The sequence below is a fragment of the Oryx dammah genome, unplaced genomic scaffold (assembly GCF_014754425.2).
Source record: "Oryx dammah isolate SB20612 unplaced genomic scaffold, SCBI_Odam_1.1 HiC_scaffold_6, whole genome shotgun sequence".
NCBI classification, from domain to species: domain Eukaryota; kingdom Metazoa; phylum Chordata; class Mammalia; order Artiodactyla; family Bovidae; genus Oryx; species Oryx dammah.
Window position 1 is genome coordinate 16,364,674 of NW_024070190.1, and position 26,382 is coordinate 16,391,055.

General features: G+C 40.7%; 1 protein-coding gene across 2 annotated transcripts in view; it reads left to right on the forward strand.

The window, feature by feature from the left end:
* The first annotated feature begins 12 nt into the window (after nucleotides 1-12).
* The window catches only part of PARG (poly(ADP-ribose) glycohydrolase), a 116,523-nt gene continuing 90,153 nt past the window's right edge, over nucleotides 13-26,382 (forward strand). Inside the window, exons 1-7 of one of the 2 annotated variants that reach the window (XM_040242842.1) lie at nucleotides 13-100; nucleotides 9,786-9,852; nucleotides 10,421-11,392; nucleotides 12,246-12,429; nucleotides 17,296-17,418; nucleotides 17,552-17,635; nucleotides 22,564-22,638. In XM_040242842.1, the coding sequence (XP_040098776.1) occupies nucleotides 9,815-9,852; nucleotides 10,421-11,392; nucleotides 12,246-12,429; nucleotides 17,296-17,418; nucleotides 17,552-17,635; nucleotides 22,564-22,638 (1,476 nt within the window). In that variant the 5' untranslated portion in view covers nucleotides 13-100; nucleotides 9,786-9,814. Of the gene's footprint in view, nucleotides 527-9,785; nucleotides 9,853-10,420; nucleotides 11,393-12,245; nucleotides 12,430-17,295; nucleotides 17,419-17,551; nucleotides 17,636-22,563; nucleotides 22,639-26,382 lie in introns of both variants that reach the window. The other variant, XM_040242841.1, reaches the window with a different exon arrangement.

The window sequence follows — 26,382 nt, forward strand, 5'->3', positions numbered from 1 at the left end:
GCGACAGCGTACGTCCCGGAAGCCGGAAGCACCTGACGGCAGCTTTCCGGTGGTGGGAAAGTGAACGAAGCCAGAATCAGAACGGCTCGTCCTGAGGCTGGTAGGGTGCCGGCGGAAGAGGGAAGGCAGGCGTCTGGATAGGGCCTGGTTCGGGAGGCTGTCAGAGCAGGAGCGGCAGAAGCGGTCAGCGGCAGAGGGGGCATGGTGCCGGGCGGCACCGAGGGGGCGCAGTGCGTCCCTCCCAGGCTTAGTGAATGAGGCTCGACGCCCGGGCTGGCCCGGAGACTCAGTGCTGCGGGTCCCAGCATGAGCGCGGGCCCCGGCTGTGAGCCCTGCACCAAGCGACCCCGCTGGGACGCCGCTGCAACTTCTCCGCCGGCCGCCTCGGACGCCCGGAGCTTCCCGGGCAGGCAGAGGCGCGTCCTCGATTCCAAGGACGCTCCGGTGCAGTTCAGGGTCCTGCCGTCCTCGTCAGGCTGCGTCCCGGGCCGGGCGGGACAGCACCGAGGCAGCGCCACCTCTCCTGGTACGTGGGGAGATAAAGCTCTTGGTCCTTCTCCTCGGCCGAAACCTCTTTTTGGTCTGTCTCAGGAGCCAGGGACTCTAGCATCTTCCTACCCCCTTTCTAGTCTTGTTACACCACTCTGAACTCCGAGGTCCCCTTGCTAAGCCCCCCCAAGGCCGCTACTGGGAGAATAGACTCGCATTTTCCCCCACGGCGATTGGTGGTGTGAGAAACCTTGATGAACAGTCACTGGGCGGGAAGTGATAAGATACTCCACCTGTTTGCTTTTTTCGTGTTTGAGTAATTGCCTTAGTCGTTGCTGCTGCTGTTAAGGGAGTTTAATTGTGGATGTGAAGCTTCAGCCTCTAGATGAAAAGAAAGCTACCAAAAAAAAAAAAAAATCATAGCTTATCTCAGTTTAGATTCTTAGTCCCCGAATGCAGAGCCGTTAATCTTAGCTGGCATTAAACTTGGCTCTGGCATTCTGTGTTGAACAAAAGTTACTTGGTCTCTGTGTTCAGACCCTAAAGTCTGTCAGGAGAGATGGACGATTATAAAAATCAACATAATAAACGGTAATGGATGTTCCAGTTCATAAGGGAACGGAACATAATGGTAGAGTCAGGTGTACCTAATCCAGTTTGTAGGCTCAAAGATAATCTCCCAGCCAGAAGATAAGAATTTTATTCTGAAGACTAAAGAGTAATGCAGAGGACACCACCCTTATGGCAGAAAGTGAAGAGGAGCTAAAAAGCCTCTTGATGAAGGTGAAAGAGGAGAGTGAAAAAGTTGGCTTAAAGCTCAGCATTCAGAAAACGAAGATCATGGCATCTGGTCCCATCACTTCATGGGAAATAGATGGGGAAACAGTGGCAGACTTTGTTTTTTTGGGCTCCAAAATCAGTGCAGATGGTGATTGCAGCCATGAAATTAAAAGACGCTTACTCCTTGGAAGGAAAGTTATGACCAACCTAGATAGCATATTCAAAAGCAGAGACATTACTTTGCCAACAAAGGTCCGTCTAGTCAAGGCTATGATTTTTCCAGTAGTCATGTATGGATGTGAGAGTTGGACTGTGAAGAAGGCTGAGGGCCGAAGAATTGATGCTTTTGAAGTGTGGTGTTGGAGGAGTCTTGAGAGTCCCTTGGACTGCAAGGAGATCCAACCAGTCCATCAGTCCTGGGTGTTCTTTGGAAGGAATGATGCTAAAGCTGAAACTCCAGTACTTTGGCCACCTCATGCAAAGGGTTGACTCATTGGAAAAGACTCTGATGCTGGGAAAGATTGAGGTCAGGAGGAGAAGGGGATGACAGAGGATGAGATGGCTGGATGGTATCACTGACTCGATGTATGAGAGTCTGAGTGAACTCTGGGAGTTGGTGACGGACAGGGAGGCCTGGTGTGCTGCAATTCATGGGGTTGCAAAGAGTCGGACACGACTGAGTGACTGAACTGAACTGAAGAGTAATGAGGGGTTAGCTAGATGAAGAGAAGTTAATGAAGTGATCCCAGAGTGCAGCTGATGAATATTGTGGACAGGGGAGAGTAGTGAGAGATGGGGTTGCAGAGAGAGAGGCAAAGATCAGGTCATACTGAGTGTGCTGAGGGTTTTGAACTTTATTTCTAAGGGCAATAAGAAACTATTAAAAGGCTTCAATAGGGGAGTGACATAATTGGATATATATTTTAAAAATACATATTTATTAAAATATACATATTTTAAAGATCTTCATTGCTAGTGTGTGGAAAATGAAGAATGGATTGAAAGGGAGCAGAAGTGCAGGCCCAAGACTGGTTAAGGAGTTAGTCTAGATGGGAAATAATGATGATTTATACTTGGTTGCAGGCAGTAGTTGGAGAAGGAAATGGCAACCCACTCCAGTACTGTTGCCTAAAGAATTCTGTGGACAGAGGAGCGTGGTGGGCTGCTGTCTATGGGGTCACACAGAGTTGGACATGACTGAAGCGACTTAGCATGCATGCATGAATTGGAGAAGGAAATGGCACCCCACTCCAGTGTTCTTGCCTGGAGAATCCCGGGGACAGAGGAGCCTGGTGGGCTGCCGTCTATGGGGTCGCACAGAATCGGACACGACTGAAGCAACTTAGCAGCAGCAGGCAGTAGTAAAGGGGAAAAGTGGATGGATTTAGCAGAGAACAGGATATAAGGATTTGTACCTCATAAGAAATATATATGAGCTGGAAATACAGATTTGGAAGTTCTTACCATGTACACCATTATTGATGCTTTGGAAGTAGATTAGATGGTATAAAGCATATACGGAAAAAAAAGATGACCTAGGACAGAAACTTTCGGAACACTGCCCTATAAGAGTAGACTGAAGGGAAGCAACCAGGGAGGGAGGAGGAAAGCCTGGCTCGTGGTCATGCAAGGACAAGAGCATTTCAAAAAGGAAGCATTGGTCAACAGTGTAAGAGAATGGACAGAGGTCAGGCTGTCCTCTGACGAATGGTGTACACTTAGTTCTCTCAGGACTTACAGGCAATGGGGAAGCAGACCTCCAGTGAGCATTGAAGGATGAGCAGGGTTTGATTTATAAACCAAGGAAAGAAAAAACTATATAGGCTGAGGGAATGGGATGTACAAAAGGTGGCTTGATAGGAGCACAGGATGACAAGACTGTCAGTCAAGGCTGGGAAGGGGCGGAAGAGCTTATTTATGACAAAGTCAAGTGCCATTTCAAGGAGTTTGGACACTATTCTGTGGTTAATGGGGAACCACTAAACGGTCAGTTTCTTTGGTGGCTCAGGTGTAAAGAATCCTGCAGCGCGGGAGACGTGGGTTCGATCCCTGGGTCGGGAAGATCATTTGGAGAAGGTCATGGCAACCCACTCCAGTATTTTTGCTGGGAACATCTCATGAACAGAAGAGCCTGGCGGGCCAGGTCCTTGGGTTGCAAAGAGTTGGGCACAACTGAAGTGACTGAGCACAGGGTATGACTAAAAAGCTTAGAAGAAAGGGTTACAATTGTTTGGTTTATATTTTTGGAAAGATGCCTTAGGCAGTGATCTTTGGACTTTTCTGATTGCAACCCACAGTAGATATATCTAGCAGTAGATATATCTCCTGATTAACATGCCATATTTATAACAAACATTTCATGAAATGAACTTAGCTTTACTATATATGAAGCATTCTCATGTTGTCTGTAATATTTAACTAAAAAATGTTGATCATTTGTAGTTTCTGGAACACTGGGTTAGAGAAAGTCAAGACTGCAGATAGGGAGACCAGTTATGAGACAAATGCAGTTGAGTTGGCCCACTGAGTGATGTAACTATTCTTATAATATTGGTGTGCTTTTGAAGATGGGGAGAAAGATGGATTTAAGATTTAGGATGTAGATTTTAGAGGACTTGTTGAAGGAGAGTGGAAGGGAGAGGAACTGAGGGTGACCTCCAGGTACTGTGACTTCTGTGACAGGCTCGTTTGTGGTCCTGTTACAGGTCCTATGAAGGAGGAGGAGTGAGTGGGGGGAGAGGGGTGGCTCTCAGTCCTTACTGATCGGATCTTCTGATTTTCTGCAGAAGAGGAACTGAGTTAATACTTGGGCTGTGCTCGTGCATGTGTGTGAATGTTTTCTGTATACCTCGAGAACGCCAGTGAACAAAATATTCAAAGTGTCAATTGGTACCCAAATCTGTTGGTTGAGATTTTGGAATTCTTTTAGGAACTTGGTATTTGAAATTTGTATATGTACTTATTCTAGGAGAAGTAAGGTAGGGAAATGGATATTTATTCCGTATCTTTAAATTTTGTGTTATTTATCTTCCTGGGCATTTTTCTCACACTGATAGAAACCTGCACCTCTGCACATAGGCAGAGCTCTGCTTCTGATTCACATTCCGATGGGGAATGGTTGATCCAGCTGCACTGGTATAGGAACTTCCCTTTCCACCCACCAACAGTTACCTAGAGTTTCTCTCCCCACTTCAGGGATGGTCCCAGTGTAGGTCATTGGTGGTTGGGTGGGGGTCTGGAGCTATATTGTCCCCATCTCCCTTATCATTTTTTTAGCCTTAGTGCTGTCAAAAGCATCTTCAAACCTCTTTGCTCATCTCAAAACTTTCCCACTGTCCATTGCTCTTTGGACTCACCACACCCTTCCTTCCCATGCCTTATCGTCCTGCTGCTGGAGGAAAGAGGCTTTTTGTGAAGGTGGGGTGTTCCTCTGAGTACAGATGAATTTTTCTGCACTTTATGCCTTTTGACTGTATCTCTAGCACCTAATTTAATGATTTGCTCATTGAAAGATGCTGGATACTGAGTGAGGTTACTGAGATTATGTGATGTAAAGTCAGAGTAAAGATGGAGAACTAATGATCTCAGTGAAAAAAGAGATTAGGTGGAAATGTTGGTAGACGATACATTTCTTGAGTTTCTTCTTTGTGAGACTGGTCACTTAGTATTTTTCTCTCACTGATCCACATAAACCTTGGAAATAAGTATTGTTAATCCCAGTTTATATGTGAGCAAGTAAAGTCTCAAAGAAATGAAGTACATTATTACTAAGTGACTGAGCAAAGATCTCAAGTGGGCCTTAGGAAGCATCACTAGGAACAAAGCTAGTGGAGGTGATGGAATTCCAGTTGAGCTCTTTAAAATCCTGAAAGATGATGCTGTGAAACTGCTGCACTCAATATGCCAACAAATTTGGAAAACTCAGCAGTGGCCACAGGACTGCAAAAGGTCAGTTTTTGTTCTAATCCCAAAGAAAGGCAATGCCAAAGAATGCTCAAACTACCGCACAATTGCACTCATCTCACACGCTAGTAAAGTAATGCTCAAAATTCTCCAAGCCAGGCTTCAGCAATACGTGAACTGTGAACTTCCAAATGTTTAAGCTGGATTTAGAAAAGGCAGAGGAACCAGAGATCAAATTGTCAACATCCGCTGGATCATCAAAAAAAGCAAGAGAGTTCCAGAAAAACATCTATTTCTGCTTTATTGACTATGCCAAAGCCTTTGACTGTGTGGATCACAATAAACTGTGGAAAATTCTGAGAGAGATGGGAATACCAGACCACCTGACCTGCCTCTTGAGAAACTTATATGCAGGTCAGGAAGCATCAGTTAGAAGTGGACATGGAACAACAGACTGATTCCAAATAGGAAAAGGCGTATGTCAAGGCTGTATATTGTCACCCTGCTTATTTAACTTCTATGCAGAGTACATCATGAGAAATGCTGGGCTGGAAGAAGCACAAGCTGGAATCAAGATTGCCGGGAGAAATACCAATCACCTCAGATATGGAGATGACACCACCCTTACGGCAGAAAATGAAGAGGAACTAAGAAGCCTCCTGTTGAAAGTGAAAGAGGAGAGCAAAAAAGTTGGCTTAAAGCTCAACATTCAGAAAATGAAGATCATGGCATATGGTCCCATCACTTCATGGGAAATAGATGGGGAAACAGTGGAAACAGTGTCAGACTTTGTTTTGGGGGGCTCCAAAATCACTGCAGATGGTGAGTGCAGCCATGAAATTAAAAGACGCTTACTCCTTGGAAGAAAAGTTATGACCAACCTAGATAGCATATTGAAAAGCAGAGACATTATTTTGCCAAGAAAGGTCTGTCTAGTCAAGGCTGTGGTTTTTCCAGTGGTCATATATGGATGTGAGAGTTGGACTATAAAGAAAGCTGAGTGCTGAAGAATTGATGCTTTTGAAGTGTGGTGTTGGAGAAGACTCTTGAGAGTCCCTTGGACTGCAAGGAGATCCAACCAGTCCATCCTAAAGGAAATCAGTCCTGAGTTTTCACTGGAAGGACTGATGCTAAAGCTGAAACTCCAGTACTTTGGCCACCTGATGCAAAGAGCTGACTCATTGGAAAAGACCCTGATGCTGGGAAAGATTGAGGGCAGGAGGAGAAGAGGACAGAGGATGAGATAGTTGGATGGAATCACTGACTCAATGGACATGAGTTTGAGTGAACTCCGGGAGTTGGTGATGGACAGGGAGGCCTGGTGTTCTGCAGTCTATTGGGTCACAAAGAGTCAGACAAGACTGAGTGACTGAACTGAATTGAGCAAAGATCTCAGGCCAAGATTTTGTTTGACTCTATTTTGTATCTATTTCATCACCTCCTATGACTTCTCTTTTTGTTTACTGTGATTACTTCTAGTTAAAAGAAAGATTCCCTGGAACCTGGAACACATCATTTTATGCTTTGTTGTTGTTTAGTCGCTAAGTCCTGTCTGACCCTCTGCGACCCCATGGACTGCAGGACCCCAGGCCTCCCTGTCCCTCACTATCTATTGAATCGGTGATGCTATCCATTTTATGCTTACTTCAGGAATAAGAGGGATACAGCTGAAACAGTCCTGTGATGTGCTGTAAAAGAAACCTTTGGAAGCCAGAAATTGTAGTATTGGTAGCTCTCCTTTCTCTGGGGTCCTTGGAAGGACTGAGGACTGTTTTATTAGCAGGAAATGATGGTTCCTAGCCTCTTCTTCTTCACCCTGTTCTCATGATTAGATGGTATAAAGCATCAGGAATTATAATAGGAAGCCTGAAGCTAGAGAAAGAACACATTCTCAGTGTCAGAACTGCAGGAGACGCCCTCCCCTTCAGCTGCACTGTAACACTCTTCATAGTTTCTTATGAAATGATGTTGCCTGCACTCTTTAGGTTCAGTTGACTTGTCATGATAGTGCCATGCTTTGTGTGTGCTATAGGAACATAGTCATATCGTACCATCAAATCTTTACATTTATGGAAAAAGGTATTTTAAATTCTATACTGACTCAGGAAATGAATTTTTTTGCCCATTGCTGGTTTGTTCTTTGAGGGTTTTCTATATTTGCTGTGTTTGATATAATGAAATTAAATAGAGAAGATGGAAGTGTAGAAAAAGTTTCAGAATCAACTGGTTTATTTTCTTACTCTTTTGTGACTAGAATTAATTTTTTCTCTGAAGTCTAATTTACTGTAGAGGTATTAACTTCATAAAATCACTAAAGTCGTGGTGTTTAACAAGAAATATCAAATATATATGTACAATTTTTGTGGCAACTGATTTTTAAAATGCTGATAAAAGATTTTGACTAGTTAGAATGTTAGTATTTAGTGTAAAATGTGAATTATATGGCACTCAAAGATAGTGATGAATAATTAATTGATTTTCATGTATTTGGGACAGCGTCTCATGTTATGGTGTTTGAAGGGACATGTGTAAATAAGAGGGTTTGTGATCTAAGGTGCCTAGATTCTTACATTGCAATTTAGACAGTAGTTGAGAATGTTCAAGATTTTATGGTTTCTCATAGTAAAGAGCTTCCCTGGTGCCTCAGATGGAAAAAAAATCTGCCTGCAGTGCAGGAGACCTAGGTTCAATTGCTAGGTCAAGAAGATCCCCTGGACAAGGGAATGGCAACCCACTCTAGTATTCTTGCCTGGAGAATTCCTTGGACAGAGGAGCTTCGTGGCTATAGAACATGGGGTCACAACTGAGCAACTAACACTTCCACTGTCATACTAAAATGTTATATACATGTAATCCACATGCAGTACATTAAATTCAAAAGCATGCTTAAATTTCTAATGTTTGTATAAATTTGGCTTCCATTTATTTATGGTTTATGTACCTTGCTGAACCATTAATTCTACTGTTGCTACTATCTGCTGGTCATCTATCTAGTTATCTCTTTGGCATTTCAAATTTAGTGTGTTCATATTGACCCAACCATGTTTTCCCCCTACATCCAGTTCTCTTATTGTCTGCATTTCCATTTAATGTTCTCACCATCTTTCAAGTCTCAAGCTTAAAGTTTAGTGCCACTTTTACCCTCTGTCATTTTGAAACCTGTGATGACTCTCACTTCTCAACTTCTATTCTCTGTTCTTACAAAGACAAGACTAGTTTTGGATCTTGACCAGTAGTTCTTCAACTTTGCTGATCATCAGAACCACTTTTTAGGGAAAAAAAAAATACAGAATCCACCTCCCCTCATACCTCCATCATCACATATAGATTTTCATTCAGAAGGTCTAGGTGTGGTCCTTGGATCCGTCTGTTGTCAGCCTTGACGATTCAGTTGGTTTGGGAACCACCGACCTAGACCAGTACCTTCCTCATCAGCTTCTAACGATAGACTCTTCCTTCTTGCCTCTTCACACCAGCTGTCTAGGCTGTGTATCCTGCCTGACTGGGAGCCTCCTAGATTTGAATTCTGGCATTACACCTCTGAATGTGACTTTTGACATTATTTTGTACCTCTCTTTTTGGGTTTTTCAGGAATCTCTATGGTTCCTTGCTGACCTTTCAGCCATATTTTCTGTTGTTTTCTTAATATTTCTCTACCATTGGTTCTGTTGCTTCTGATTTTTTCCCTTAATGTGACTGCATGTTTATTCTTCAAGAACTGCTTATCAGATGATCCCACTTTCTTCAATTCCCTAAAGTAGTCCTTTCCTCAGAAATATCTTAATTTCTAATCAGGGTCTTTTTGAATTCATTTTACTTTTAAAATCTATTATTATTATTTTGGCCTCACTGTGCAGCTTGCAGGACCTCAGTTCCCCAACCAGGCATTGAACCTGGGCCAGGTCAGTGAAAGTGCCGAATCCTAAACACTAGACCACCAGGGACCTCCCTTAGGATCTCTTTTAATACTAATAATAACTAATAAGTAACATTTACTGAGCATATGGTAAGCAGTTTGCAGTGCTTGTTACTTTAAACCTCACAACAACCCAAGAGAGACACTGTTAATTTGCATGTCTACTGATGAGGAGTCTGAGACGCAGAGAAGCAGGTCTTCACGAAATCACACAGGAAGTCAGAAGGAGAGCCCGGGTTTGGACCCAGGTGAAGAATCCGCCTGCAGCTCAGGAGGCACAGAAGGAGCAGGTTCGATCCCTAGGTCCAGAAGAGCCCCTGGAGATGGAAATGGCAACCCCGCTCCCGTTCTCTTGCCTGAAAAACCCCATGGACAGAGGAGCCTGGCGGGCTGTTTAGTCCAAAGGGTCACAAAGAGTCGAACAGTGAGCGACTAAGCACACAGTCTGATTTCAGAGTCTGTGGTCTCATCCGTTAGACCAGACCAGTTCTTTTAAGGTCTGGTCACTTTTATCTTCTTTGCCAAATGTATTTATATTTATGTTCCTGTATTTTCTCCCATTGCTTGCATGAGGAAGGAATGATTAATCTTCTTTTAATCCACAAAACGTAGCTTAATGCCTTCCATGTGTATCTGCTGCTGTAGGTGTTTTCTCTTTGAAGGTATGCATGCACATAGATCTTTCTTTTCTTTACAGTTTTCAAGCAGAAGACGATAACCAGTTGGATGGACGCTAAAGGAATCAAGACAGTGGGATCAGAAAGGTACAGAAACGTGCTCGTCTAGAGGAGTGAGCAGCCTGATGCATGGGTGTTGTGTCGCGGCTCATGCTGGTGTCTCTCCTTTTTGCTCTCACGTTTTCCTGTGTTGGCATTTCCATTGATGCTGTGCGCCAGGGATGGTTTAGTGACCCTGAGATGCAGAGATGAAGCAGCAGTGGTCTCTGTCTTTAAGATGCTTACAGTGAGTGGTGCTGACAAACACCAAAAAGCACGTGATTCTTACATGTGTGATCGGCGCCACCGCAAAGATACAGACAAGCCGCAGTGGCAGTTAGCATGTAGAGCAGTCAGCTTTACCTTTGCAAGAAGGGCTGCACAGGAGGCGAGTGAAGGGTCACACTGCTTTCTGGCTGGTGTTTGCCAGGCACGCAGTTGGGGAAGGGGCATTATAGGCAGAGGTGCAAAGGCATGGCGTCGTGAAGGAGCATGCTGTGTGCATAGGTGATCGCAAGCTTTCCTGTTGCTCTGATGCTGTAGGGATGTGTTTGGGTCAGTGATCTTTTTGTGTCGTAAATTCTTCCTATTGTGTATTCTTTCTGTTCTGTTACAGTTTGCAGAGTAAAGAAAACAACAATACAAGAGAAGAATCCATGATGAGTTCTGTACAAAAAGATAACTTCTATCAACATAACATGGAAAAATTAGAAAATGTCTCTCAGCTAGGTTTCGATAAGTCACCAGTTGAAAAAAGGACACAGTGTTTGAAGCAGCATCCGACTGCAGCTATGCGTCAGTGGCAGGATGAAGGGGGACACTCAGAACGGTCTCCTGCAGTAACTCTGGTGCCGGAGCAGCTCCGTAACGCTAACGTTGGTCGGTCACCCCGAAATGATGGGCACAGCGGCACAAACAGTGAGGAGAGTCGAGATAACCAGCAGTTTCTGACACAGGGGAAGCTTGCGAACACACAGCAGACGGTGGAAGATGGACAGGGCAGAGAAGCCAGAAGCCACCAGAAATGTAGTGAGGCTTGCCGTCCTGTGGAAGCCCGCGCAGGGTGTCGGCAGGAGGAGACAGACGTGCTGCCGGAGAGCCCCTCGTCGGACGTTGGCTCTGAGGATGCTGGTACTGGCCTGAAAAATGCCAACAGATTGAGCCGACAAGAAAGTAGTCTAGGAAATTCTCCTCCGTTTGAGAAAGAAAGTGAACCTGAGTCACCAATGGATGTAGATAATTCCAAAAATAGTTGCCAGGATTCAGAAGCAGATGAAGAGACAAGTCCAGGTTTTGATGAACAGGAAGATAGCAGTTCTGCTCAAACAGCAAACAAACCTTCAAGGTTCCAACCAAGAGAAGCTGACACTGAGTTGAGGAAGCAGTCCTCTGCTAAGGGAGGTGAGATTCGATTACATTTCCAGTTTGAAGGAGGAGAGAGTCGAGCTGGAGTGAATGATGTGAGTGTCAGGCGACCTGGAAGTACTTCTGGCCTGAATGTAGAGTGCAGAAATTCTAAGCAACATGGGAGAAAGGATTCTAAAATCACAGATCACTTCATGAGAGTGCCCAAAGCAGAGGACAAAAGGTAATTATCATCAAGAGTGTCTTCAGAGTAGGGTCATGTGTTATATAATTTTGTGAGGGGGAGTTTCATGAAGTTATGGTTTGCACTGAAGGCAAGAAATAATTGTCTTTCTTATTAATAATGCATAATTTAAACTTAGACTCAAATGTTAAATTCTAAAAATCACAGAAACAGAAAAGAAGTAAATAATCAGATTTTAGTTTCGTGAACTTCCTTCTGAGATTTATGGGAATTACTCGATCATTAATATGATAGTAACTCCTGTTACCTTAGGCTACCGTACATGCATTTTCTCTAATGCTCTGACAGCAGGCAGGTGGTGTTGCACTCACTTCACAGATGAGAAGACTGAAATTGGTTAGAAAATTCACTGAAATTATGTAACTTGTGGGCAGTAAAGCTGGGATTTAAATCCCAGCCTGTGTGATGACCAGAAAATGTAAGTGCAAAGATTACCTTAAAGCGCACTCCATAATTTTTGTGGTCTTTTTTGGCAAGCACGCCTTAGTAAGTTCACTTCATTGACAAGTATTGTCTAGAGTCCTAAGAAGTAGCCGACACTATGAACCATGACTTGTTTGGCAATGTACTTGTTGCTTTACAAGGCCCCTTTTTTCAGAAGGTGATTTACATGTGTTTGGAAATTCCTTCCGCAGACTATTGAAAATAAGCTCTTGGGTTTTACTGTAAGCCTTATAAGTTTTTTTGTTGTTTTGTTCTATCTAAATACCAAGGAGAAAGAGCAAGTTTGGCACATTTTAAACAATAACTTCTGGGTAAGTGTTTTTACTTGTGTATCTAAGTGAATTTAAACAGTGAGTGGTTTGATTGAATATATTTGTTTTGATCTTAGAAAAGAACAATGTGAAATGAAACATCAAAGAACAGAAAGGAAGATCCCTAAATACATTCCACCTCACCTTTCTCCAGATAAGAAATGGCTTGGAACTCCTATTGAGGAGATGAGAAGAATGCCAAGGTGTGGGATCCGGCTGCCCCCCTTGAGACCATCTGCCAGTCACACAGTGACTATTCGGGTAGGTATTACCTCTTACCTATAGAGAGAGAAGGTGCTAAGTTTCAATTTGTGGTGATACTTGTGAAAAACAGACCGATGCATAGAAAGTGCTTCTCTTTTCTGCATTATATAAAGTACTGAGAAGTCTGTGGAACAGAGGAATATGATGATAGGCTACTTAACACATCTGTAAGATGAATCACTGTTAACTGCTGACGGTATTGAATATTCTGTATTGTTAAGAAAATTTATTGAATTAAAAAATTCAATTGACAATATTTATTGAGTACCCGCTACATGTTAGATACTAAAATTCAAAATTGTATGTTGTTCAGTATCCTCAAATTAGTCTCAGTTTTATCCTCTTTTTCTGAGCTTTAGATTCTTCTAGACATCCCCATCACTATCCCATAGGTATCTCAAACTCAGCGTTTCTAAAACCAACCTCATTTTTAAAAAATCTGTGGTTAAATGTACATAATATGAAGTTTACCAACTTAATCATTTTTTAAGTGTACATTTCAGTGGCAGTGTTGTACAATCATTACCACTGTTCATTTCCAGAAATTTTTCATCTTACTGCACATAAGCTCTATCTACTAAACAGTAACTTTTCATTCCTCACTAACCCTGGGAACCTCTTTCATACTTTTCATGGGTTCTTTTAAAAAAATAAAAAGAAAAACTTTATTGAGCATTTTAAGTGTTCAGTTATATTTAGTTAGTTTACCGAGTTAGGCAACCATCACCGTTATCCAATCTTAGAATATTTCTGTCACTCTTAGAGTAGTTTTAAATATTCATGTCTTAGGAATTCTCTGGCTCTCCACTGGTGAGGACTCAACGCTTTCACTGCTGTGGGCCTGGGTTTGATTCCTGGTCAGGAAATTAAGATCCCACAAGCAATTGTGGCATGGCCAACAAAAACAACAAAAAAAAGAATCCATGCAGGATTAAATATTCATCTCATTTATTAGATTCTATATTAGATTTCACAGGGGCTACTTAAAAAAACTCTCTGCTCTTAAACAACTTAGCCTGCTGCTGCTCCTGCTAAGTCACTTCAGTCGGGTCCGACTCTGTGCGACCCCATAGACGGCAGCCCACCAGGCTCCTCTGTCCCTGGGATTCTCCAGGCAAGAATACTGGGGTGGGTTGCCATTTCCTTCTCCAATGCATGAAAGTGAAAAGTGAAAGTGAAGTCACTCAGTCCTGTCTGACTCTTAGCGACCCCATGGACTGCAGCCCACCACGCTCCTCCGTCCATGAGAGTTTCCAGGCAAGAGGACTGGAGTGGGGTGCCATTGCCTTCATGTGATTAAATATTCTGAAGTACAGAATTCATTAGTGTGGTTAGGTAAAAGCAACATGGAGCACGGTGGTGGAGTTTGAGCTGAGTTCTTAAAGATGAGAGGAAATTTCTGAAATGGAGTTAGTAAGGCAAGGGAATTCTAGATAGATATATAACCTTTATAGGAAAAGGCTGTGCAGTTTAAAATTTTTACAAATGGAAAGCAATTGATTTGCTGGAACTGAGTATTTGGATGGAAAATGGTGGAAGAGAAGACTTGAAAAGTAGTTTGGGTCCATTGTAGAGGGCTTCAGGTATCAGAGACAGTCTGTAAGAATTGGAATCATGGGAATGTCTGTGCAGACGATGGTTGTACGACATACATAGCAAGGTGGATCAGGCGGCTATATGTCAGGATAACTGAAGAGAGGATACATTGGAAGCAGGAAAAGGCACGAGCTCGGTTAAGAGATGAAGAGTGTCAAATTGTGCTTCATGAAAGTGGCTCAGGGCTTCTTTTGATATTGACTCAAATTTCTTTTCTAAACTGTATATTTAACTATGAAAAACCTCTCGTGAAAGAACTAACCTGTGTTTACTTTTAAAAATGCTTGATACCTTTTTTTGCTTAACGCCATATTCTGACCAGCAGGATTTACCAAGAGAACGCATTTCTGTGCAGCTCGTAGAGTCAGGGTTCTCTTGCTACTGCTGTTTGAAGCATTTCCTTAAACATCAGAATAACAGTGTAAAAAAGTTACCATCTGCCAGCTGTTTAGGTGTGTGGATAGGATTTTCTTAATATTGGATGAGAGATAAAAATGAGTGATGAAAGCTTTAGCTCTCGTCTCTCTCGATTTCACAGTCCTCCAGTTAGTCTCTTTGCTGTTGATAGAATAAGTATAGTGACTCTAAAAATTCTATTTATTAAAATAGCTTTTATTTAAATATGATGATTTTGTGTTAGAACTCGTAGGGATAAAAGAGTTCTGCTCTTTAAAAAAGTTTGGAAATAACTGCGACAGGGTAGTAATTGTGGGCATATAAAAGAATAAATGCAAGTTGTTTTGAGATTATATTGATAGGACACTGTGAATTCTTAACTATGGGTGATATGAGAAAAGGAGGCATTGATAATGTGTGTGAAATTAAGAAAAGGCTTGAGTGACTGACAAGATGTTAATGGTTAAGATTTGGAAAAAAGATTGATCAGGGGAAATAAGTGATGTTTTGACTTCTTCTGCTTCCTCTCCCCCACTGCCCACAAAGAAAACCTGAAGCATCTTATACCACCATTAGTTAATCTCTGTAATTACTGTCTGTCAAATATCCAATGAATTTATAAAAGTTTTATTACAAAAGTAATACAGGGTCAATGAAAAAAGCTTAAGAATTTGGTGTGTTTTCTTCTAGATTCTTCTTCCTGAATATGGTAGTAGTATGCTATATGCATAATGAACAGTTGTTAAATAGATAGTCCTCGGTTACATTTCTAAGATGCCAGATATTAATAGTTACAGCATTTGAAGTCATACTATAAAACTGGCGTTCAGTGTTAGAAATGGAAGGCAGGCTGACGTTGCGTGGACACGATAATGGTGATTGTCTGTAAACACGCCCACGCGTACGACACTCATTCACAAACATGTACACACACAGGCAAACGCATGTATAGGCATGTGCTGTACACATGCATACACACGTTTAAACTACAGACACCCAAAGATACATCTATTCTTATATATTATGTTCCCCTATGTGTGAAGCTCTACTGGTACCTGTTTTTGTCACCTTAGATTACAGGGAAGGTCTTTACAAAGTCACCTTTGGGGTCCCCATATGGAGGATAAAATACTTCTGGCAGGATGGATGTCTCAGCCACTTTTGAGTCTTGAACGTCCCTTATTGTTTCCTCCTTGGAGTATTCTCATCCTTTGGCTTCTCAGACACCATATATTCCCGATTTTCTTTCTGCCTCCTCAAACCCTTGCTTTGCTCCTTTTAGCTTCTTGTCTACATGTGGCCCTTAAACGTTGTTAGAGTTCCCCAGGACTTTTTCATAGGTCCTCTTATTTTTTTCCTGTCTTGGAGTAGTCTTATACACACTTGTGGTTTTAATGGTTACCTGTATAAAAGGCCTACAAGTTGATTTCTCTTGGGTTGCAGGCTTTTAATGAAGCTGCCTATTTAACAGTCTTTCCTTCCATAGTCGGTTCCTTTTTTTTGTCCCTTTCACCTTTTCCTACTTCTTTTTCACCTTTGGAGTTGAGCTCAATTTCTACTTCCTCAAAGAAGGATTCCCTAAGCTCACTGTATAAGTTAAAATTGTCTAGAAAGATTCTTGTGACATTATGAACCTCTCATTTATAGCATCTTACAGTTGAAATTTTATAGTTATTTGTGTAATTATTTGATGATCTTCAGTGAAGTTCTGATTCATGCTATAGTATGGATGAACCTTGAATACATATATATATATATTTATCCACGTGCATATATACACACTGAAGGCAAAGGAGAAGGGAGCAGCAGAGGATGAGACGATTACATAGCATCACTGACTCAGTGGACGTGAATTTGCGCAAACTCCAGGAGACAGTTGGAGGACAGAGAAGCCTGGTGTGCTGCAGGCCACAGAGTCACAAAGGGTCGGATACGACTTAACAATTGAACAACAGCAACAATATGTGTGTATATATAGTTGACCCTTGAACAGTTTGAGGGTTAGCGTGCCAACCTTCTGGGCAGTCAGCAATCCGAGTATAACTTTGCAGTTGGCCCTCTGTATCTGATGTTCCCCATCCAGCAATTCAATCAGCTGCTGATTGTGTGGTGCTGTGGTATGTATTTATTGAAAAGTTAACTGAATAAGTGGACCTGCGCAGTTCAAACCCATGTTCAAAGATCAACTGTACGTATATAAACACACATATTAAAAACATACATGTTTGGCTCAGTTGTAAATACTCAAAATACAAAGTTAATATAGTTATTATTCTTAAGTTTAGAGTCCAGTGGAAAAAGTGTGCTCTAGTATGATAATGATCCAATAAAATGAGAGAATAAGCTGACTGCCTATTAGAAAGGTTTTAAAGACTTCTTATAGGAAATGAAAATTGAGCTGAATACTGAAGGTTGATGTTTAAATAGATAGTGTTTTGGGTAAGAGAGGATGTTACAAATGGGAATCATTTAGAATCTATATAGGCAGAAGGAAGCCACGGTAGGGTTAGGAGGTTGGGGATACTTTAGAAAGACAATATTATTCCCAAGTGGGAATGAGGGCTTTTTGTGGGATGACTGTATCTGGGAGCAGTTGGGAGTTAGGAAGAGGGATAGAAAGCTGTTACCAGAAATTCAGTCAAGGATTAATAAGGACCAGGGAACTGGATGGGATGAAGATAGAGTGCCCAGGCCATGATGATTTGGAAACTAACTGAAGGTAAGGAGTGAGAACGACTGAAAAAGACTTAGGAGATTTCTTGCCTAGGAGCTGGTCTGTATTTTTGCAGCATTTACTCAGCTGATTTCTTTGGATTATTTTACAGAAGATAGGCCTAGTTTTTATGCACTTACAGTTTTCTTGCATTTCAGGTAGATCTTTTGCGAATAGGAGAAGTTCCTAAACCTTTCCCAACACATTTTAAAGATTTGTGGGACAACAAGCACGTTAAGATGCCTTGTTCAGAACAAAATTTGTACCCTGTGGAAGATGAGGTGAGAACAAAACTGAACTGAACTCATGTTCTTTTAGTCTCTGAAAGCTATTTTAATGCTTGCTGTTTGGCTCCTGATTCTGCATGTTAAGAGAACTTGGAATAGTTTCTTCATGTTTTTCTTTTCCTTAAAGAATGGTGAGCGAACTACAGGGAGCCGGTGGGAGCTCATTCAGACTGCGCTTCTCAACAAGTTCTCTCGACCCCAGAACTTGAAGGTGTGTTCTTTTGTAATTTTTGTCTCTAACATGAGATGAGCCCTGGTCTTTTCCTTCAGAGATGTTATTTGATCTTTAATAGACTAAGGTAACAGCATTATTTATATGCAAAGTGCTTGCTTCCTGAAGAACTCTCTTTAGAGACATTCTTGGTTTATACTCCATCTCTAGGTAATGAGTAGAAGAATTGAGAGTTGTAAATGACTTGCCTGGAGCCACACGGAATAATTTGGAGAACCAGAAATAAGACCTATTTCTTGATTCCCCATCCAATTTCCTTTGATCCTGGGCTTTTCTTTTCTTTTTGTTTTAGAATTATCCTGCTTCTGAAATGTCTTTAAATCAGGGAAGAATTACGACTTCAGCATTGTTTGCCTGAAGGGAAGCTGAGTTTGCTAATGATTAAGCATTGTACTTTTTATTGCTTTTAATAACAGCTTCTAGCAGTTTCATAATTTATTAATCTTATATTTTGGCAATAATTTACTTTTTGATTTAAAAAATATTTCGTTTAAGTCTGTAAGGGCAACCATTAATTTGTTTTGAGTATATGTTTATTTTTGGCACTATAGCCTTATATAAGCTTTTAAAGTTTTTACAACTATAAACAGATTTTTTATACTTCTGTAAAACTGGCTTTGTTCTCTTTGAGAAATTAATTTATTATGTACTGTTTCTTAGGTTTTATACTGATTTTTCTTCTATAGTTAAAAGTTATTCTTAACTTTCTGTACCTTTTCCATCGCTCCCTTTTTTCCCCTTAGCTCTTTTTTTCCCTACATATGAAAAACAGTGATACATTGTACCATAATATATTTTGAAAATTTCATTTCTTAGGGGTAGTGTTTCTCAGCCTTGTAATTACTTTTTTAAATGGGAGAAATTCTCAGGGTCTGCCAGAGCTTACTTATTGTTAATATGTTAATTACATGTGCACAAACGTAAACATGCATTAATTACATATGTACAAACATAAAACTACATAAATCTCTTTGTACTTATATCCAGTTATATCAGTTTGATTTTTTCCATTTTATACATTTTGACCCATCATTTGAGTTGTGTTCATTATTTATCACTGTGAAAACAATTTGTAATCAGTATTTGCTTTTCACACAGATTTTTAAACACATATCTGAGCCCCAGAATTGTATGCTGATAAACTTAAAAATTATACTGTATAAAGATAAAATTCTTTCTGTTTACTACTTTTTAACTTATCACAGTTGGTGAATGTTGGTAGAGGGAAAGATAGGGGTCTCTGCAGAATATCAGCTTGCAAATAAATACGATAGGTCCAGGTTTTAAAGAATTTGACACTCCTCTACTGCAGTGCATCTTGCTGCTGCTGATGCTGCCGAGTCGCTTCAGTCGGGTCCGACTCTGTGCGACCCCGTAGACGGCAGCCCACCAGGCTCCCCCGTCCCTGGGATTCTCCAGGCAAGAACACTGGAGTGGGTTGCCATCTCCTTCTCCAGTGCATGAAAGTGAAAAGTGAAAGCGAAGTTGCTCAGTCGTGTCCGACTCCTTGCGACCCCATGGACTGCAGCCTACCAGGCTCCTCCGTCCATGGGATTTCCCAGGCAATAGTACTGGAGTGGGGTGCCATTGCCTTCTCCGGCAGTGCATCTTAGGTACTTCTTTATTTAAAATACCAGCTTTCGTTTCTACAGTGTGTTGTTTTCTGGCCTTTGTATTCATTCCAAAGTGACTGCAGCCATGAAATTAAAAGACGCTTGCTCCTTGGAAGAAAAGCTATCACAAACCTAGAGAGCACATTAAAAAGCAGAGACATTGCTTTGCCAACAAAGGTTCGTCTAGTGAAGGCTATGGTTTTTCCAGTGATCATGTATGGATGTGAGAGTTGGACTGTAAAGAAGACTGAGAGCGGAAGAATTGATGCTTTTGAACTGTGGTGTTGGAGAAGACTCTTGAGAGTCCCTTGGACTGCAAGGATATCAAATCAGTCAATCCTAAAGGAAATCAGTCCTGAATAGTCATTGGAAGGACTGATGCTGATGCTGAAGCTGAAGCTCCAATACTTTGGCCACCTGATGCGAAGAACTGACTCATTGGAAAAGACCTGATGCTGGGGAAGATTGAGGGCGGGAGGAGAAGGGGACGGCGGAGGATGAGATGGCTGGATGGCATCACCGACCCGATGGACATGGGTTTGGGCAAGCTCCGGGAGTTGGTGATGGGCAGGGAACCCGTCATGCTGCAGTCCATGGGGTCACAGAGTCAGAGGTAACTGAGTGACTGAACTGAGCTGATTCATTCCAAGGCCACAGTTATAAACTCAAGCACAAGCAGACCAAGCAGGAATACTGTCCAGACTCCATATGAGAAACACTAATTTAGGGCCTTTAATGGCCTAACAGACAGAATTATTTAAGAATTTACATATTTTTTCTTTAAACACAAATACATAATAATCATAGTGTTCTAAATTACATTGCTGCTCACCTCTTTGAGCAGTTCCTTAGTGTGCCGTGATTATTTTAAAAAGGGGTAATTAATTTAATCTGAATTTCCCTTTCTTGTTTATTTTACGGTAGATTCAGTGTAACAGAGTAATCTATTGAGATTTTCTTCTCTCGACTTAACGGTAATTGTTTCCTTTGCTGAAGGAGCACTATGAGAGGGAGGGGAAAACATTAAATCCTTCTTATAGAATATAATAATATCTTCGCTGTTTTTTTTAATGCCATTTGATGTTGAATTAAGAGGGATTAGAGATGTTATAAGTTTAAAAAAGCAACAGTGTCCTCAAAAGTTGGTTTACACTGTAATATTTATGTGAATAATATATCTGATAATTTGCAAAGAATGGGCCTCCTTGGGCTTCAAGTTGTATTTATTGTGAATTATGAACTGGAAAAAAAAAATCCCCTAAGAACACTGCATGCAGTAGCGCCCAGGCTCCCCAGGTGGCGCTGGTGGGGAGCAGCCTGCCCGGCAGCGCAGGAGGCTAAGGGGCTCGGCCCGACGCCTGGGTCAGGAGGGTCCCCTGGAGGAGAGCGCGGCGGCCCACTCCAGTGTTCAGGGAGAGTCCCAGGGACAGAGGAGCCAGGTGGCCTACAGTCACAGGGCTGCCTGAGGTTGGACACGACTGAAGCACCTTAGCATGCACACGGGCTTTCTGGTGATAGGAGACCTCCGGGGGGACTACTTTTGAGACCTGAAGACTGAAGTAAAGTAAATATTAGTTAGGCGTTAATGCTAATTATACAACTCCATTAAAGAATTAGAGTATCAATGCTATTTAGAATGTTTTTCCTTACCAACTTTGAAGAATGATTTACATATAAGCTAGTACATCCTTTTAAAGAATGTAACTTGATGAAGTTTGACATTTGCATATACACTTGAAGCTCTCACTGCAGTCAAGATACAGAGCATTCCTGTCGCCCTGCAAAGATTTTTCTTACCCCTTTGCGATCAGTTTCCTCTTTCTGCACTGGCTGCGGGCAACTGCTGATCTGCCTTTCTTAAAAAAATAAAAAAATAAACTAAGTATTGGCCACATTTTCTGTGATGGAATCATGTGTTAGGTAAGCTAGTGTAGTCTGGCTTCTTTCACTCAGATGACGATCCTTGAGATTCATCCGTGGTGTTGAGTGTATCAGTAGCTTATTCCACTGTATGCAGTGTCTCTCGGTTTGCTGTTATAGACATTGCTATTTAATATTTTGTTTGAGGTCCTGAAATCAAATACCAGTAATTTTGGGGAAAAAATTCTTAAAATCTTTTCCTTCTTAATGGAAAATGTATTATAGCTGTGAGAGTAAATTAAAATCTTTTTCTTGTCATGTTATTTCATGGTTGATGAATTTTCTTTTCCTTTTTCAAGGAACTTGGACATCTTCTTATTTGAAGTAGATTATATACTTTTTTATTGCCTCATTTCTTTTAGCCGAGATGCTTGGTGATAATTTATGTGACATGAAGTATTTTTCAGGAAGCTCTTTGGCAAAATGTTAATTTTTAAAAACTTTTTTCAATGATGAGGAAATTTAGGTTTATAGTAATAATCTAACACAATGTTTTTCAGACTTAATATGCCTTCAGTAAAAAGTCTTGAGGTGTATATTGCGATTATAAATGGTTTTTTATAAATACTGTATTAATTTAATATGTATTATAAAATATAATCAAATAGAAATTTAAAAGGATGCAATACAGTAGTTCTTTCTGCGTAACTAATGGATTGTCTTGTGCCCCACAGGTAGTTTACCCCAGAGGTAAAGTACTGCCTGTTCAGACAGGGTTAAGGAAAAGAAGGAAATGGCAGCCCACTCCAGTATTCTTGCCTGGAGAATCCTGTGGACAGAGGAGCCTTGCAGGCTTCAATCCATAGGGCCACAAAGAGTCCGACACGACTGAAGCGATATAGCATATAGCATATAGCATTCAGACAGTTAAAATTACACCAGTAGATGGCACACTAGTTTGACCTCAGTCTTTTTTCTTTATTGCTCTCTTCCCCAGGGAGCCTTTTAAGATAGTTTTTCCCTAATTTACTCTCCTAATGAAATCTTAATGCTAATACACTATTTATATCTATATATGTAGTGTGACCCTGTTAAAGACCAAAAGTCACTATATTATTACTATTTCCTTTTTTTTAACCCCCAAGATCCAACTTTTGTCCATTTGGATTATATTGCTTCTGTTTAGAGAACATGTTTTAGAGTAATTATATTCCCCCCTCAATTACTTGACCTTTCTAATCTGTTTTCTTAAGTGAATACTAAAAATTAGTATGTATTCTGTCCATTCATAACTGCTGATATGGAGTAGCTAATGATGGAAGAAACTTGTCCAACATTAAGAAATATACTGGAAGTAATTCATAAAGGAGACAGGCTATTCCTAGATAATCCGCTTTACTGTATCATGACATTTTACTTATGCTTTTTCCATAGGATGCTATTCTGAAGTACAATGTGGCATATTCTAAGAAATGGGACTTTACAGCTTTGATTGATTTCTGGGATAAGGTAAAAGTACGCTTATTTCTTAAACTATGAAACTAATGTAATATCTCTAATGGAGAAGCTTGAGGAAAATACACAGAATTCTGTCATACTAACACCAGTATCATCTTTTATTTTTATCAGAAATATTTCCTGTTACTTTCGTGTGGCTAATTTTTAGTTTTGCTTTAGCCTCTCATTATATGCATTTCCTATTGTATTATTGTACCATTTTCAGTATTATCAAATGATTGCATATTTCATGCCTAGATTTTGAGAATTTAATGATTCCCATATCCTCAAACACCTAAAGTTGCATCAATTTCACTTTGTTTTAGTGTAGTAATATCTTTATATATGTATGTATATAAATGCATATATATGTTTTCCCAAATCTGATGTTGTTTCTTTAGGTGATTCCCAGAAATTAAATGGCTAGGTCAAAAGCCACAACTTTTATGGCCTGGGATTTATGCTATAGAATCATTTTTTCCCAAAGGAGTCTGTAGCAATTTAGTATGCTCTCAGTAAGGTAAAGAATACCACTCTGATAGTACTATTAGAAGAATGGGTTTCATCCATTTTGAAAAATTGGCTGTATATATGTGTGTGTGTGTGTATTTTTTTTTTAACATTTTGTTTTGATATGATAGATTCACAGGAAATTGTAAAGAAATATACAGGGAAGGTCTCACGCACTCTTTATTCTGTCTTCCCCAGTGTTGATTGCTCGAGTAAGTATAATTCAGTATCAAAACTAGGAAGCTGACACAAGGCCTTATTTAGATTTACTAGTTATACTCATTTGTGTATGTAGTTACGCCTTAAACCAGATACACTTGTTAGTTTTGATAGGAAGTAATGCTTACATTTGATGCCTTGTGATGGCAATAAAACATGCGATGGATTAAAACACCTCCGTCACCTTGCTATGAGGCAAGGAAGTCATTTTTTCCTCTCTTCTGAATCAGTCTACTCAGACAGGACCTTGTTTCCCTTTTATCTGGTGACCTTGCCCAGAAGCAGCCCCGTAAGAGTAATATGTAGCAAGTTTCGGTGTGTTTAGTGTAGATCATAAAATGAGGTGATTACTAGGTGCTGATGAGAGTTTTATAGTTGTCTAGAGAGAGGAGTTATTACATGTTTCACCTTCTAGGTTTTATTTACTTTGTAAACCTGTGGGAGGGTTGGAGGAGTCCTCACAATTGTACCAAACACTCATTTCTTACTGTTTTCTTTAAGTTTTTCTCTCTATTTTTGTAGTTATATTTAGATATAAAAGCATATTTAAAATATTTAACGATATAAAGCTATGTTGCACAAGTTTATCATTTTTAGTCTTAATGGTTAACATAATATTCCACCAAATGATGTATCATTTGCTTAGCCATTCCACTATTAGAGATTTAAGGAACTCTCTTTGTGTAAAGCATGGCTAGATGTTAAGGCTCTTCTTCTCTGCGGCTGTTATTCTGCTCTTGTCAGTGTACTTAACAGTAGACCTTAGCTGTTTAAACGGTTGTGTGTTTTTCTGTCCTTCAAAGCTCCAGATGTAGTGATGTAGAACTTTACCACGCCACAGCCCCCAGGGGTAACATTGCTTGGGACTGCAGGGTTTAGTGAGAAGTAAGTATTAGACAGTCAGACATATATGTGGGTGGAGTTGGAGGAGTAGAAGGACATCTTGAGTGCAAGGGAAACAGGTGTTTGGTTAGGTTTTAAATTATAAATGAATTATATTTGCTTTTCATTGCCTATGTCCACATTTTGGAGTAAGAATACTTCTTTAAAAAGGGCTCTTAAGTGTTACTAATTAACAGTATTTAGGAATTCTTTTACTTAAATGTCACATTCCACTCTGAATGGCATATTTTGCTAAGAAAAAAATGAAGTTTAAATTTAACATCATATCAGTTTTCGTATTTTACACTTAAGTTGATTTGGGGGCTGTTAACATTGATCTTGTTAAACCTTGCTTTAGTTCTATAAGGAATAGGTTTTTCAAATTCATACTACCTTAGAACAGGAGGTGTTAACATAAACAGTCATTAGTGGGATTCCATGCTATAGTTATTACGTAAATGCTGGTGTTTAGTGTAAGAAATAAGAGACCCAGAATCATGGTAATCCTGCTGTGTGAGCACCATTATTTAGGATGAAAGTGAGAAGTATTGACTAAGCTTTTTTTAATTTTGTCAGAGACCAGGGAAGATTATAGAAAGTAATATGTTATTTTGTAATTTATAATTAAGTATCTAGGTGCCACTGACTTGCAATGGCTGTTATTGAGTGGTTTTTTTGCATTTTGAATGCTAATGCTGGTCTTCCTCCCTGCCAGCTGTTGGAAATGCTGGGGGAAAAATAATCTGTGTTTTACGGCCCTCCTGTGTGGTGTTCCAGAAAATTAAATTCAAACACTTCTATAATTTGTGTTCTAAATGGATCGATACTCTTATTGCTGGCATTTTTCACAGCAAAGTATAGCAAAATGTCCTATATATTAGGAAAGTTTCTCTATTAACGCATTTTGTGCTGTGCTGAGTCGCTCGGTCATGTCCGATTCTTTGTGACCCCGTGGACACAGCCCGCCAGGCTCCTCTGTCCGTGGGGACGCTCCAGGCAACAGTACTAGACTGGGTTGCCATGCCCTCCCCCAGGGGATCTTCCCAACCCAGGCGGTGAACCCAGGTCTTCGCATTGCAGGCAGCTGCTTTACCGTTTGAGCCGCCAGAGAAGCTCGTTAACGCATTTTAGAGGTGTTTTAAGTACTTCCACCTCACATAAACTGTGGCCCTGTTTCTTTTTGTTCTCAGTGAATTAGCTTGTGACATTCACATGGCATGTCAAGGTAGTAGTGATTGGAGCGGGGTGTGGAGGTGGGGTGCTCTAAGAGAGCTTGCTTCTGTTTCTGTGATCCTGGTTTCTGTTTCTGGACTTGGACAGTACTTAAAAAATGTATGTTTGCCTTACAATCATTCATTAGGCCATCTATATTTGATATATTCTGTGTACTTTTTGAACATACATTTCACAGTAAATGTAAATGTCAATTCAAAATAAAAAACTTTAATTCTAAAATTGGTTTGTATAGTAAATTTTTTCAGTAAATGGAATAGTTGTTGAAAGGAAACCTAAGCTTTTAGCGACTATTTCATCTTCTTTTCCAATTTTAGTTTTATGTATGGAGTAGAAAAGATAGGAATGACTAGGCCTCTTATTTCCTCACTTGTGTTCAGTTCAGTTCAGTTGCTCAGTCGTGTCAACTTGCGACCCCATGAACCGCAGCACGCCAGGCCTCCGTGTCCATCACCAACTCCCAGAGTCCACCCAAACCCATGTCCATTGAGTCAGTGATGCCATCCAGCCATCTCATCGTCTGTCGTCCCCTTCTCCTCCTACCCTCAATCTTTCCCAGCATCAGGATCTTTTCAAATGAGTCAGCTGTTCGCATGAAGTGGCCAAAGTATTGGAGTTTCAGCTTCAACATCAGTCCTTCCAATGAACATCCAGGACTGATCTCCTTTAGGATGGACTGGTTGGGTCTCCTTGCAGTCCAAGGGACTCTCAAGAGTCTTCTCCAACACCACAGTTTAAAAGCATCAATTCTTTGGCGCTTAGCTTTCTTCACAGTCCAACTTTCACATCCATACATGACTACTCGAAAAACCATAGCCTTGACTAGACGGACCTTAGTCGGCAAAGTAATGTCTCTGCTTTTCAATATGCTGTTTAAGTTGGTCATAACTTTCCTTCCAAGGAGTAAGCGTC